This window comes from Salmo salar, chromosome ssa17, assembly GCF_905237065.1.
Source record: "Salmo salar chromosome ssa17, Ssal_v3.1, whole genome shotgun sequence".
NCBI classification, from domain to species: domain Eukaryota; kingdom Metazoa; phylum Chordata; class Actinopteri; order Salmoniformes; family Salmonidae; genus Salmo; species Salmo salar.
Window position 1 is genome coordinate 14,080,332 of NC_059458.1, and position 16,343 is coordinate 14,096,674.

At 43.1% G+C, this 16,343-nt stretch overlaps 1 protein-coding gene across 1 annotated transcript in view; it reads left to right on the forward strand.

The window, feature by feature from the left end:
* The window catches only part of LOC100380704 (lymphocyte antigen 75), a 40,031-nt gene that overhangs the window by 20,253 nt on the left and 3,435 nt on the right, over positions 1–16,343 (forward strand). The window contains exons 18-31 of the mRNA XM_014151417.2: positions 219–388; positions 1,180–1,244; positions 1,449–1,525; positions 4,746–4,882; positions 5,382–5,487; positions 5,667–5,821; positions 7,569–7,698; positions 7,969–8,189; positions 8,479–8,641; positions 8,858–9,022; positions 11,766–11,888; positions 12,154–12,345; positions 12,478–12,701; positions 12,886–13,105. Of these exons, the coding sequence (XP_014006892.2) occupies positions 219–388; positions 1,180–1,244; positions 1,449–1,525; positions 4,746–4,882; positions 5,382–5,487; positions 5,667–5,821; positions 7,569–7,698; positions 7,969–8,189; positions 8,479–8,641; positions 8,858–9,022; positions 11,766–11,888; positions 12,154–12,345; positions 12,478–12,701; positions 12,886–13,105 (2,148 nt within the window). The remainder of the gene's footprint in view (positions 1–218; positions 389–1,179; positions 1,245–1,448; positions 1,526–4,745; positions 4,883–5,381; positions 5,488–5,666; positions 5,822–7,568; positions 7,699–7,968; positions 8,190–8,478; positions 8,642–8,857; positions 9,023–11,765; positions 11,889–12,153; positions 12,346–12,477; positions 12,702–12,885; positions 13,106–16,343) is intronic.

A 16,343-nucleotide genomic window follows, 5' to 3' on the forward strand; every position in this document is an offset into this window, starting at 1 on the left:
GGTTTGGAAATATTTCTTGACTTTTTCTGATGAAATTATACACCAATGTATGTCAAGTCATCAGTTATGAAGTATGAGCTGAGGTTTTTTATATATTATATGTTATATATATATATATATATGTTATGTTATATATATATATATATATATATATATATGTTTTTTTATATTGAGTACTAAAAATAGGATTTGAGAATAATGGTATTGATCTGTTGCAGGTGGGCACCATGAGACGTCCATATTCATTGACGGTAACGAGTTCTGGTTTGTGACGGAACCAAAGCTGCCACACGAGGAGGCTAGTTTGTACTGCAACAGCCACGGCAGCAAGCTGGCAGTACCACAAAGCTCCAACGCAGCCATAAAGATCCATAATAATCTGCCACAGGTACAGTATAGTGCAATTACAGTACCGTGGTGAACAAACCATACACCATAACTTTTTGCCAGACTTACTGTACGGTATAAACCTAGTTAGTATAAGAAACAGTTTAAAGCTGGAATCCATAATGGAGTAACTGCCACGTTTGTTTGCAATATTACACCAACAAAGAAGTTCCTTCCAACAACGAACACAGTTTTCCGCTGACTTCATTGCACCTACAACTGCAGGTAGTCTTTAAACAAATGATGGAACTAAAAAAATTTTACATTTTTAACCACGATGCTGGATGTTCCTCTCCTCCGTTTCATCAACAGAACGAAAACAATAACGTGCTGGGGGCGAACATTGGCGCTGTTTGCTCTCATGCAGATTTCAGCTTTAAGGCTAGTATATCAACCCTGATTGTAATGGATATAGAGCAGGAACGGAGAGGAAGAAGGTGGCCACTGAACTATCCTAATAAAATGAAGACAGCATTGATCAAAAGAGAGAGAGGGAGCACTGTGTGTGAGAGAGAGAGCACTGTGTGTGAGAGAGAGAGAGCACTGTGTGTGTGAGAGAGAGAGCACTGTGTGTGAGAGAGAGGGAGCACTGTGTGTGAGAGAGAGAGAGCACTGTGTGTGAGAGAGAGAGAGCACTGTGTGTGAGAGAGAGAGAGCACTGTGTGTGAGAGAGAGAGAGAGCACTGTGTGTGAGAGAGAGAGAGCACTGTGTGTGTGAGAGAGCAGCAGGGAGTGGCTTTGTTTTGTCCTCGTGTGTTTGTTTATTCATTGACCTGTGACCTGATTGGGCAGATGCCAGCAGGGAAGCAGAGCTGGTGGGTGGATATAAGAGACACTGGACACTACTTCCCCATGAGGTGAGTCACACAGTCATGCGGTCACGTGGCAGGTCACACCTCACCAACCAACAACGAGCCCCATGACACGGTCACACAGCAACACACGTTCTAAAACACTGCCTCCAAAACGGGTCTTGTGATCAAAATTCAAGTCAAATATAAGTGATGTTATTGTGTGTTGGTTAGAATAAGAGTGAATGACTTTCTACTCCTGTCCTCTAGGTTATCCCATATGCAATACTACCATGCTGCGTTCCTGGGCAGGTGTACAACCATCAGTGACAAGAACATCTTCCCAGGTGAATAGAAACGTGACTACAGTACAAAGAGTAGTTGAAATCAAATTGTTTCCTTTAGATCAAATCAAATCAAATCTATTTTTATATAGCCCTTCGTACATCAGCTGATATCTCAAAGTGCTGTACAGAAACCCAGCCTAAAACCCCAAACAGCAAGCAATGCATGTGAAAGAAGCACGGTGGCTAGGAAAAACTCCCTAGGAAAAACTCCCTAGAAAGGCCAAAAACCTAGGAAGAAACCTAGAGAGGAACCAGGCTATGAGGGGTGGCCAGTCCTCTTCTGGCTGTGCAGGGTGGATATTATAACAGAACATGGTCAAGATGTTAAAATGTTCATAAATGACCAGATCATGTAGAAAGGATTATACTGTAGGCTGTTGGTTACTATGACAATTCCCACTGGGCACACACTGGTTGAATCCACGTTGTTCAACGTATTATGACGTGGAATCAACGTGGAAAATACATTGGATTTGAAAAAGTAATCAACCAGGGCTGTTTTCATCTGATTTCAAACAGTGTTGTAAACATTGAAATTAGGGGAAAACTGAAATAAATGTGCTAACAGGTTGTTACATCGGTCTAATTTTAAGACATGCTAACCTCTCACCATTACAATAACAGGGGAGGTTCGCATTTTTGGGGGGGCATGATACTTGTGATTCTAACTTTTTCACTCATCATTTTTCACGATTCATTTAGGATTATCTGTAATCATGGTAGCAACCACATTAATGTAGAAGTGTTTGGAAACATATTGTATTCTTATTTACAGTACAAGTGACTCCAAAATGACACAATACACAAATTTGGATTTGGGTCAGATTAGTTGGTGCCCAACAAAATGTATGGTAAATATTGTATTGTGTCATTTTGGAGTCACTTGTACTGTAAATAAGAAAATAACATGTTTCCATGTGCTGTAATTTCTAAACGGTTTACCCGATATGGATGGAAATACCCTCAAATTGACTTTATCATTTCAAATCCAAAGTGCTGGAGTACAGAACCAAAACAACAAAAAAAGTGTTAGTCTCCCAATACTTTTGGAGCTGACTGTATGTTGTTCATTATATACAGTAGGCCCTATATATACTATCCCTGTAGAAGATCTCCTTCAAATGTTGATATTTGGTTGCGTTCTCAATTCATTATCCAGTTTGTCTACAAATTCATTATTGATATGTTGGATTCACGTCTCAGTCTCAACCAAAAATCTAACTTTAGGAATAGCAGTAAATCAAACTTCAAATAATTAACTTGTAGATTTAATTTGAAATCAACCAACCATCCTTCATGTACAAGAAAATATCGAAAGGTAAAAGTCATGAATATCATGAATTTGGCTTCGTATTTATAGAGCTAATGGTAACTACTTCTAAATGTCTCAATGGGTTGTGTTTCCAGAGCTAAGCAGGGTACTTAGAGGTAGGCATCTGGGTTGTAGACTCGTTCGGGCTCCCGAGTGGCGTAGTGCTCTAAGACACTGCATCTCCACGCAAGAGGCCGCATCACATCTGGCCGTGATTGGAAGTCCCATAGGGCGTCATTGTAAATAAGAGTTTGTTCTTAACTGACTTGCCTAGTTAAATAAAAGGTTATAATAAAAATGACTCCTCATATTCCAGTAGGAGTCACTGTTCAGGCAGAAATCATTGGACTGTGGCTACACATTTTATTTCAATATATATTTTTATTTAGCTTGACGTTGAAACAATGACGTTGGTTCAAACATACCATTTTACTATCAACATTGAAACAAGGTCAAATAAAATTTGTCTACCGGTAATTAAATCTAAAATTCGACAATTTCAACCAATCAACCAACCATTCAATCAATATATGATTCAACCACCCAATATACTGTATATTGAATATATGATTAAAACATATTTTGTACATTTCTATGTGGAATTTAACTAGATTGCAACGTATACATAGTTCTGATGATTATGTCAAATAGATTGATGTAACAACCTGTTAATCAGGTTAAATACATTGATTTATACTGAACAAAAATATGCAACATGCAACAATTTTAAATATTTGACTGAAAAAAGTAATTTAAATAAATTCTTTAGGCCCTAATCTATGGATTTCAAATGTTTGGGAATAAAAATTTGCATCGGTTGGTCGCATATACCTTTAAAAAAAAGTCAGCATCTGGTGTGACCACCATTAGCCTCATGCAGCGCGACATCTCTTTCGCATAGAGTTGATCAGGCTGTTGCATGTGGCCTGTTGCATGTTTCTCACTCCTCTTCAATGGCTGTGCGAAGATGCTGGATATTGGCGGGAACTGGAACACGCTGTCGTACACGTCGATCCAGAGCATCCCAAACATGCTCAATGGGTGACATGTCTGGTGTGTATGCAGGCCATGGAAGAACTGGGACATTATAAGCTTCCAGGAAGTGTGTTCAGATCCTTGTGACATGGGGCGGTGCATTATCACGCTGAAACATGAGGTGATGGCTGCGGATGATGAATGGCACGACAATGGGCCTCAGGACCTCGTCACCGTATCTCTTTGCGTTCAAATTGCTATGATAAAATGCAGTTGTTTTCGTTGTCCGTAGCTTATTCCTGCTCATACCATAACCCCACACCACCATGGGGCACTCTGTACACAACACTGACAACAGCAAACCGCTCGCCCACACAACGCCATACACGTGGTCTGCGGTTGTGAGGCCGGTTGGACGTACTTCCAAATTCTATAAAACGACGTTGGAGGTGGCTTATTGTAGAGAAATTAACATTAAATTCTCGGGCAACAGCTCTAGTGGACATTCCTGCCATCAACATGCCAATTGCACACCCCCTTAAAAGTTGAGACATCTGTGGCATTGTGTTGTGTGATAAAACTGCACATTTTAGAGTGGCCTTTTATCGTCCCCAGCACAAGGTGCACCTGTGTAATGATCATGCTGTTTAATTAGTTTCTTGAAAGGCCTCACCTGTCAGGTGGGTGGATTATCTTGGCAAAGTCGAAATGCTCACTAACAGGGATGTAAACAAATTTGTGCACAACATTTTAGAGAAATAAGCTTTTTGTGCGTATGGAACATTTCTGGGATCTTTTATTTCAGCTCATGAAACATGGGACACAACACTTTACATGAAACAATGTTGATTCAACCACAATGTGTGCCCAGTGGGTTGTTACCTTCCGGTCACACACACACACACTCACTCACTCACACTCCTGCCCATCCAGAGTACGAGTACAGCTGTGAGCTGCAGCTGCCATTCGTGTGTGAGAGACACAACACCACGGCTATAGAGACCCACCCTGGAGACCCTCACCCCAATGGTCTGCCCTGTGAGAGCGACTATTTACACTTCAGGGACAAGGTCAGTCTGTCGTACACACACACACACTGGAGGCTGGTGTCACTAGACGGTCATATAGTAATGGTTGAAATGGAATGAATGGAACGGTATAAAACACATGGAAACCAGTTGTGATACTGTTTCATTCGTTCCATTCCAGCCTTGACAATGAGTCCATCCTCTGATCTAGTCTACATACAGGTACATTCTGTGTAAGCAAGAATGGGTGTGTTATATGGCCAATATACCACGACTAAGGTCTGTTCTTAAGTACGACACAACGCAGAATGCCTGGATACAGCCCTTAGCTGGGGTATATTGGCCATATACCACCAACCCCTTGGTGCCTTATTGCTATTATAAACTGGTTACCAATGTAATTAGAGCAGTAAAAATAAATGTTTTGTCATACCCGTGGTATACGGTCTGATGTACTACAGCTGTCAGCCAATCAGCATCCAGGGCTTAAACCACCCAGTTTCTAATCATTGTTATTGAATGTTGTCGTTGCCTTTTCCAGTGCTACGTGGTGATCAAGCATCTGTACGTTACTTTTCAACACGCCAACGAGCAGTGTCAGTCGATGAGAGGAACTCTACTCACTATCACAGACCAAGTTGAACAGGGTGAGTAGTAAACCTTCTAGTGGATCTCTTTTACCTATCTGTCTTTTTATTCATCATGTTTGTCAATAGACAACCTTCCATTCTCCTAGACATGAGATGACCAATGATTGATGTCCCTTCAACGTCAGTCTTAACCAGCGGTTGTTGACTAGTTGCGCCTATCTGTTTGTTGTGGTCAGACTTTGTGACCTCGCTGTTGCCGGAGCAGCCCCAGAAGACATGGATTGGCCTGAAGCTCAAACAGCAGGACCCAGAGTGGGTGGATGACTCCCCGGTCTCCTACCTCAACTTTAACCCCCTGCTTCACGGCCTATTCAGGCCCATGCTCGTCAACGTGAGTTCCCGCTCACTTCACTACTCAATTCTATTCAGCTTGGCCACAGGGATCAATGAGTTGAGTTATAACTTAGAATTCCATCAAACCCCAGGTAGCATGTCCAATAAGCATACCTCTTTTAACATTCAACTGAAATCATAGAATAGTTTTAGTGTAAAAATAGCAGGTATACTCCCCTCAGGGGTGAAAGTAAGTTAGAATAGTGGGGTACCCCATACCGGTAAAACATGAGCCTATCACAATAATTAAAACAGAGTTTAAGAAAACTGTAGGCTATTACACTATTTATCATTGCCGCATGCGAGTCGCATGAAAAATGTGTGAATAGACTTAAAAACTTGTGGAATACGCTTCAAAATGCGGTGTAGTTCGATGATAGCACTGCCATTTTGCCAAGGCAGAGATGAGTGGCTGAGACCGCAGCAGTGTACGCATCAATTCAGGTTACAAGACTTGTGCAGGCCTAATGGATGACAATAACAGAATGTCATTCATAACACTTTGTGGTGTTTTGTAAGTGGTCTCTTTGAATTTATCACCGTATGGATGCCATAATATAAGTAACCCAATAGTAACTGAAGTCTGGAAAAGGACAGGAGGCCTCACATGTAGCCTATTCTAATATTAACTGCTGCAGAATTAAGCTTTCCGCACAGTAAAATGATAGACCAAATGTTAATTTTGTCTCAGGAACAAGAGTGGAGAAATCGGATTTATTTCTTTCAGCATTTTGAGAGACTGAGAAACCTGTTGGGTGGCCTAAAGGTGCAATTTCTTTCAGCGACATAAAATATGCATCCAAGATGAACTTAAATACTATCAGAAACATGTTGGACTGTTTGAAAATCAGTTGAGAACATGACTGGTTGTGATTATGCCACATTAAAAAGTAGGCTAATACATTTTAAAAGTTAAGATGACAACGCCTTACTATTAGGCCCATAACGATCCTATTAAATGAATAGGGATTCTATATGTAATTCTATGATTAGGCCCATAGAGATCCTATTAAATGAATAGGGATTCTATATGTAATTCCATGATTAGGCCCATAAAGATCCTATTAAATGAATAGGGATTCTATATGTAATTCCATGATTAGGCCCATAGAGATCCTATTAAATGAATAGGGATTCTATATGTAATTCTATGATTAGGCCCATAAAGATCCTATTAAATGAATAGGGATTCTATATGTAATTCTATGATTAGGCCCATAGAGATCCTATTAAATGAATAGGGATTCTATATGTAATTCTATGATTAGGCCCATAGAGATCCTATTAAATGAATAGGGATTCTATATGTAATTATATGATTAGGCCCATAGAGATCCTATTAAATGAATAGGGATTCTATATGTAATTCTATGATTAGGCCCATAAAGATCCTATTAAATGAATAGGGATTCTATATGTAATTCCATGATTAGGCCCATAGAGATCCTATTAAATGAATAGGGATTCTAGATGTAATTCTATGATTAGGCCCATAAAACAATAATAAGCTCGTTCACCAATAGGAGGTCTCCATACCAGGAAGAAATTAAATGTTCTTTAACCACTGGTAAGAGTGCGTGCAGGTAGTCTTTTTAAACAAATGATGGAACTACATAAACATTACTATGATAGACTATACTAAATACCAGTCTCTAAAAAACATGTTCCACATCTCTCAAAGTTCAAGGTCATCATAACCTAGAACTAACTCTCTGTGTCCCTGTTGTTGCTGTGTCTGTCTGCAGCTTCATGACCCAGAGAGCATGGAGCTGTGTGTCTTCGTGTTCAACGACCCCAGCTCTGCTATGATGGGCTCCTGGGACTACACCTCCTGCTCTGACCAGCAATATGTGACCATCTGCCAGCACTACGCAGGTACACCACCGCTACCTAGCAGCAGAGGGCACCAAACACAACCAATTATCTGTGCTTATCTTGTCCGTGTTGGTGAAAGAATGGATTATGTGTGGACTCTACAGTCAGAAGGCTTGTGATAGAAAGACTCTTGATATTAAGTGTACGAAGTAGACTGATATCATTGATAGTTGTTTCTTGATATTGCTACTGTTTTGTGGAGTGGAAATTGAGCATACCGAATAGGGTTTGAACCCTCGCTTGACCTTTAAATCCCTCTCATGTTCTCAGACAAGCCAGAGGAGCCCCAGTTCCAGTTGGAGCCATTCCAGGTCAACAACCACACCTTTAAGCTGCTTCAGAAGAACATGACATGGTTCGAGGCTCTGGAGGAGTGCAGGAACCAGAACATGGACCTGGCCAGCGTAGCCGACACCCTGCAGCAGTCGGTCCTCACCGTGCACGTCACCCGCGCACGCAGCCCCATGTGGATCGGCCTCTTCAGCGTAGACGTAAGTGGCCATAGCTCTTCACCCTAACCCGTTGGTGTTTGCAGATCTAAAAGAAAGGGATGGGTTTAAGGTAATATGGCAAAGCAAACAACCGGTAGCCCATTGGGAGGCTCGGTGGAGCCGTCACCATGTAGAATAGGTCACACCCATCCTGTTCCTTCAGTTCTGCAATCACTGGATGATAGTGGCTGATTTCATAATGACGATTCTACAGTGCAGTTCAGTTTGTTCTTAATTGACTTGCCTGGTTAAATAAATAAGGAACTCACTCAGCATTTTGTATTGTCAGGATGGTGCCCACTACCGCTGGACAGACCACAGTCACACTATGTTTAGTCGGTGGTCCTCAGAGCCCACTGTTGGACGCTGTGTCTTCCTGGACACGGACGGCTTCTGGAAGGCTAAGGAGTGTATGGAACAGTTGGCAGGGGCTATCTGCCATGTTCCACACGGTAAGACAGCAATACAGTGGTTCAGTTGGTAAGAGCTGGGGTCTTGTAATGTAATAGTCATACCAAAAGTGTAAGCACTTTGGATACATTTGTCTGTTAAGTGGCATAATTAAAACAAGACGGGATGAAAATAAACCAAGCACTCTCCTCAGACAGCAACTGTGTATTTTGGCTTTTTTTTTTATTTTTATGAATGAACACTTTCAATGTTTCCAGAAAAGACTAACACCACCCCTGAGGCCAGGGCTGTGAAATGTCCTCACAAGAGCAGCGGGCCAAACTGGATCCCCTTCAAGAATAACTGCTACACCTTCCAACTGGCACGGTCCAGATGGGAAGAGTTTGACAAGGGCCAGATACTTCAGACGTGCAAGAAACTGGGTAAGGAGCAAGGACACCGTTTGGCACAGACACCAGTCAGGAACCATTTGTACTGTGAAGACCTCCGTAAACAAGATACATATTAGAAACATGTCTTATAGTCTCAATTAGAAATGCAAAAAAGGGGGAGCGTTGCTTTGGCATCAAATATGAAGACGAAGAGATGCTCATTGGAGAATGGGGTATAATTTATAGCGACCAAATGATGTTGCAGCGGTGTAAAAACATCATACTTCCAAAAATCCAAAGCATTCTCTCTTGTGGGAAAATGAAAAATCCTTTATTTTAGCAGCTATTGCATAGCAAAAGATTTGAACTCACCAACGTGTATTGCTCAGCGGCCTTCTTCAGGGTTCACAGGTGCATAGTAGTGACAGGTGAAATGAATGACCAGAAAATAAACAAATACAAGTAAATCAATCAAATGTAACTATGGGCCAATACAATGTTTCACACAAATAAACAACTGAAGATGAATAAAAAAAAATATATATATAATAATTACAAAGTACAATAACAAAAAAGGAGCAAAATCTATTTCATTGTTCAACCCTGAAAGCCAGTAGCTGTGAGTGTGTGTATCCAGAAAGTTTCCCTTTGTAAAGACACTGAAGCCTGTAATCCCCCATCTTGTTGATGGATACCACCTCTATGGCCATGGCTTTAAGCAAGTCCAGGCTACCATGGCCGGCTTGTTGGTAATGCAGGGCCGTGGGATAATTGTCATTCACTGTTTTGATGGCATATTTATGTTCTGCCAGTCTGTCTTTTAGCATCCTTTTTGTGCAACCAATATAAAAACCACCACATGAGCACTCCAACCTATAAACAACAAACACAGTGTTGCAATTGGCAAAAGATTGGATTTGGTAAGTTATTTCCTTGTGTAATTGAACGTTTTTATTTTTTATGTTGGGGCAGTGGTTGCAGTGTCCTCACAGGAAGGTGCCAGTGGGTTTGGAAAGCCAGTTGGCTTTGACTGCGGGGGGGTTATTTGACTGCACCAGCTTGTCCCGTAGGGTGGGCGCGTGTCTATAAGAAAAGCATGGAAGCTTGGTAGAAACTTAACCTAATGCAGGGTCAATTTCTATGATACGCCAATTCTGTTTGATGATATTGTTTATTTGAGATGTCTCTGCAGTACTAGGTAACCAAAAAACATTTGGTTTGACTTTTGGGGCCTTTGGTATTATCTGAGCATATTTTCTCTTTCCAAGGATTTATCCTTTATTATGGATTGATTGAGAACACTTGATTTGTATCTCTGTTTCAACAACTTTATTTTGGAAATCATCCCCCTTGTCACAAATGCGCTGTAGTCGCTGAAATGGGCGTGACGCCTCTGTGTGGAGCTGAAGCCGTTCATTTTCAGGTGATCCAAACAACAAAATGTTGTCATATATATCCTCTGTACCACATGATTTGATCAAAAAATGGATTAAGAGGATCAAACAAAAAATCTCTCCAACCATAGTCCTAAAAACACATTTGCGTAGTTGGGTGCAAAACAGGTGGCCATTACTGGCCATTTGACTTGTCTGTAGAGTTAGTTGGACCTGAAAAAGAGTTGGAAGAAAAAAGAAAAAGAACAGTGTTATTGTTTAGTGCTTTGTTAGAGAAACTCTGGGGGTGAGCTTCTCTCTGGCCTGAGTTGAAGATGGTGTTTAAGAGCCTCGAGACCCTCACTGTGTACTATATCCCAATTGTCCGAGAAATTCTATAGAAAGAGAGACTGCAGATTCCTTCAAACAATTTTATTATAAGATTTGCAAAAATGAAGCAATCAACCATCACTAAGAAGAGTCAGAGTTGAAAGCTCAATGAACAAAGTTGTCTCTCAGCTGTTATAGAAAAGTCCAACCTCATTTTCTATGTGGCAGTTAGCAGATGTGTGCAAACAGGGGTGGTGAACATGGTGTATAAAAGGCGTTTAGCTTGTCTGTGTAGATTAAGATAGACGACGTTGCCACTATTGTCTGTTCCTTCCTGCATGTTTCCATACAGAGGAGTTCCTTCAGACAGTACAAACGGGATGTCACATACTGCGGTCGCACCCGGCTCTTATCTGTACACCCAGACTTATAACTAAGTCACACAAGACAACAAGCCTGCATCAGGGGAAAAAAACACTAGCCTAAAACAATGGACAATTCTCTAAGTAAAAACCGCATAGTATGTTTCATTTTGTAATTTTCCGCGACCCTTCATACAGTATTTTCCATGGGATTACAGATGCAGTTCTAGACACGACAGACACTTACATTTATTGTCTTTCCCGTTCACCCTCTGGATGGCACACATAAACAATCCATGTTTCAATTGTCAAAAAGGCTTATAAATCCTTCTTTAACCTGTCTCCTCCCCTTCATCTACACTGATCGAAGTGGATTTAACAAGTGACATCAATAAGGGATCATAGCTTTCACCTGGTCAGTCTATGTCTTTGAAAGAGCAGGTGTTCTTAATGTTTTGTATACTCAGTGTACAGTCTTTTTAACTTTTCCACAAGAGAGAGTGCTTGGATATCTTTTTAAATATTATGTTTTTACATCGCTGCAACTTCATTTGGTCGCTATAAGTCTCAATTAGACTTTTTCGAGATTTCAAAAATGGACATTGATGCCTGGTCAAAACAGACTTCATCTGTGCTCTGATTGAAGGTGTTTATTAATTAAACGTACGCACTGCTTATGTACGAGTAATAAAGTCTTTGCGAAGTGTAACCGGTTGATGTTCTTCTCAGATGCTGATGCAGACATCCTGACCATCAGGAACTTAGCGGAGAATGAGTTTGTGAAGGAGCAGCTCCTTCCCTTCAAAGACCTGGTTCAGTTTGTCTGGCTAGGGGTGTTCAACGATGACAACGGTGAGTGGACTGGACTGGGTTCCCCGTATTCATCTCCCCAACACTCAGCATGGACAATTAGTGTGTCCTTATGTTTGAGCTGCTGTTTGGACTTTCATATTATCATTCATTGCCCTATATTATGAGGAGACACTCAATTGGATCATTGTAAAATGTCTACTGTATCATCAAGTCTGAAGCCGACTCATTGATCATCGTTGTATTATTGTGTGATGAAACGTGTAATAAATGTGTCATGTCAAGTGGTTGCTCCTGTCTTTGGTAGATAACCAGATGAAGTGGTATGATGGTACCAACGTCCAGTACTCTAACTGGGTCGATGGAAGACCAAGCGTCTCAGCCAGCGATGAGTTCATGGCAGGTCTCAACACTGAGGGAGTCTGGAAGATATTCACCAACAAACGCCACTTCAGTCCCTTCAAGCAGAGAAGCATCGTGGCCTGCAAACTGGATAAAGGTTGGTAGACCCCATTCAGACAAACATACTTCACCTATTCGCAAGGAGTACTATAATTTTTTTTTAAATTACAACTAAATAATACATTTTGCACTTGATTGACTCTATTAACACATTTTATTCGTCCCCAAGACTCTAAGGACGAATACAATCAGTCGGCCAGGGACTTTGAGCGCTATGGCAACATGAGCTACCACGTGATAACCAGGAAGTTGAGCTGGTTCCAGGCCCTGGAGGAGTGTGGCCGCGGCAACGGACACCTGGCCAGCGTGCATGACACCGGGCACAATGCTCACATGGAGCTTATCGCCAAGCGAGACGGCTTCCCGCTGTGGATCGGTCTGTCCAGTCAGGATGTAAGGGAGATTAGCCACAATGCCACTAACACGGCAGCCATTTCTATTGAGATTAACTTCATCTTTTGCAGCAATTTAGTTCAAAGCACTAAATGGCAGGTAGACATTAAATGCAACATTTGCTAATCACCTCCAGTGTGAAGTTTGTTGCATAATATTGCATCTCCCTCCCCTCTCTGCGCAGGCTAGTGGCTCTCAGTCCTATGAGTGGTCTGATGGGACTAAGTATCACTACAGTCAGTTGGGACTCTCTGACACTGTTGTCAGGTCCAGCTCAGGTCCAGGTCCAGCTCAGGGTGTCTGTGTGTACATCACGCCCCATGGCACCTGGATGAGAATGGACTGCAATGCCAAGCTGGACGGAGCCATCTGCTACAACACCACCATTACCACCCCCACTCAGAGTAAGACCCAGTCCTAGTACCTAGCCTATTACCTCACCATTACCACCCCCACTCAGAGTAAGACCCAGTCCTAGTACCTAGCCTATTACCTCACCATCACCACCCCCACTCAGAGTAAGACCCAGTCCTAGTACCTAGCCTATTACCTCACCATCACCACCCCCACTCAGAGTAAGACCCAGTCCTAGTACCTAGCCTATTACATCACCATCACCACCCCCACTCAGAGTAAGACCCAGTCCTAGTACCTAGTCTATTACATCACCATCACCACCCCCACTCAGAGTAAGACCCAGTCCTAGTACCTAGTCTATTACATCACCATCACCACCCCCACTCAGAGTAAGACCCAGTCCTAGTACCTAGTCTATTACCTCACCATCACCACCCCCACTCAGAGTAAGACCCAGTCCTAGTACCTAGCCTATTACATCACCATCACCACCCCCACTCAGAGTAAGACCCAGTCCTAGTACCTAGTCTATTACATCACCATTACCACCCCCACTCAGAGTAAGACCCAGTCCTAGTACCTAGTCTATTACATCACCATCACCACCCCCACTCAGAGTAAGACCCAGTCCTAGTACCTAGCCTATTACATCACCATCACCACCCCCACTCAGAGTAAGACCCAGTCCTAGTACCTAGTCTATTACATCACCATCACCACCCCCACTCAGAGTAAGACCCAGTCCTAGTACCTAGTCTATTACATCACCATCACCACCCCCACTCAGAGTAAGACCCAGTCCTAGTACCTAGTCTATTACATCACCATCACCACCCCCACTCAGAGTAAGACCCAGTCCTAGTACCTAGTCTATTACATCACCATCACCACCCCCACTCAGAGTAAGACCCAGTCCTAGTACCTAGTCTATTACCTCACCATCACCACCCCCACTCAGAGTAAGACCCAGTCCTAGTACCTAGTCTATTACATCACCATCACCACCCCCACTCAGAGTAAGACCCAGTCCTAGTACCTAGTCTATTACATCACCATCACCACCCCCACTCAGAGTAAGACCCAGTCCTAGTACCTAGTCTATTACATCACCATCACCACCCCCACTCAGAGTAAGACCCAGTCATATTACCTAGTCTATTACATCACCATTACCACCCCCACTCAGAGTAAGACCCAGTCCTAGTACCTAGTCTATTACATCACCATCACCACCCCCACTCAGAGTAAGACCCAGTCCTAGTACCTAGTCTATTACATCACCATCACCACCCCCACTCAGAGTAAGACCCAGTCCTAGTACCTAGTCTATTACATCACCATCACCACCCCCACTCAGAGTAAGACCCAGTCCTATTACCTAGCCTATTACCTCACCATTACCACCCCCACTCAGAGTAAGACCCAGTCCTAGTACCTAGCCTATTACCTCACCATTACCACCCCCACTCAGAGTGACCCAGTCCTAGTACCTAGTCTATTACATCACCATCACCACCCCCACTCAGAGTAAGACCCAGTCCTAGTACCTAGTCTATTACATCACCATCACCACCCCCACTCAGAGTAAGACCCAGTCCTAGTACCTAGCCTATTACCTCACCATCACCACCCCCACTCAGAGTGACCCAGTCCTAGTACCTAGCCTATTACCTCACCATCACCACCCCCACTCAGAGTAAGACCCAGTCCTAGTACCTAGTCTATTACATCACCACCACCCCCACTCAGAGTAAGACCCAGTCCTAGTACCTAGCCTATTACATCACCATCACCACCCCCACTCAGAGTAAGACCCAGTCCTATTACCTAGTCTATTACATCACCATCACCACCCCCACTCAGAGTAAGACCCAGTCCTAGTACCTAGCCTATTACCTCACCATCACCACCCCCACTCAGAGTAAGACCCAGTCCTAGTACCTATTCTATTACATCACCATCACCACCCCCACTCAGAGTAAGACCCAGTCCTAGTACCTAGTCTATTACATCACCATCACCACCCCCACTCAGAGTAAGACCCAGTCCTAGTACCTAGCCTATTACATCACCATCACCACCCCCACTCAGAGTAAGACCCAGTCCTAGTACCTAGCCTATTACCTCACCATCACCACCCCCACTCAGAGTAAGACCCAGTCCTAGTACCTAGTCTATTACATCACCATCACCACCCCCACTCAGAGTAAGACCCAGTCCTAGTACCTAGTCTATTACATCACCATCACCACCCCCACTCAGAGTAAGACCCAGTCTTATTACCTAGCCTATTACATCACCACCACCCCCACACAGAGTAAGGCCCAGTCTTATTACCTAGCCTATTACCTCACCACCACCCCCACACAGAGTAAGACCCCGTCGTATTACCTTGCCTATTACCTCACCACCACCCCCACTCAGAGTAAGACCCAGTCCTAGTACCTAGCCTATTACATCACCATCATCACCACTCAGAGTAAGACCCAGTCGTATTACCTAGCCTAGTACATCACCACCACCATCACCACTCAGAGTAAGACCCAGTCCTAGTACCTAGCCTATTACATCATCACCACCCCCACTCAGAGTAAGACCCAGTCCTAGTACCTAGTCTATTACATCACCATCACCACCCCCACTCAGAGTAAGACCCAGTCCTAGTACCTAGTCTATTACACCACCATCACCACCCCCACTCAGAGTAAGACCCAGTCCTAGTACCTAGTCTATTACATCACCATCACCACCCCCACTCAGAGTAAGACCCAGTCCTAGTACCTAGTCTATTACATCACCATCACCACCCCCACTCAGAGTAAGACCCAGTCCTAGTACCTAGTCTATTACATCACCATCACCACCCCCACTCAGAGTAAGACCCAGTCCTAGTACCTAGCCTATTACATCACCACCATCACCACCCCCACTCAGAGTAAGACCCAGTCATATTACCTAGTCTATTACATCATCACCACCATCACCACCACCACTCAGAATAAGACCCAATCCTATTACCTAGCATATTACATCACTAGCATCACCACCCCCACTCAGAGTAAGACCCAGTCCGAGTACCTAGCCTATTACACCATCACCACCACCACTCAGAGTAAGACCCAGTCCTATTACCTAGCATATTACATCACTACCATCACCACCCCCACTCAGAGTAAGACCCAGGCTAGTACCTAGCCTATTACACCATCACCACCACCACTCAGTCCTACAGTCTCAGTACCTAGCCTATTAGTATTACATCACCACTCAGAGTAAGACCCAGTC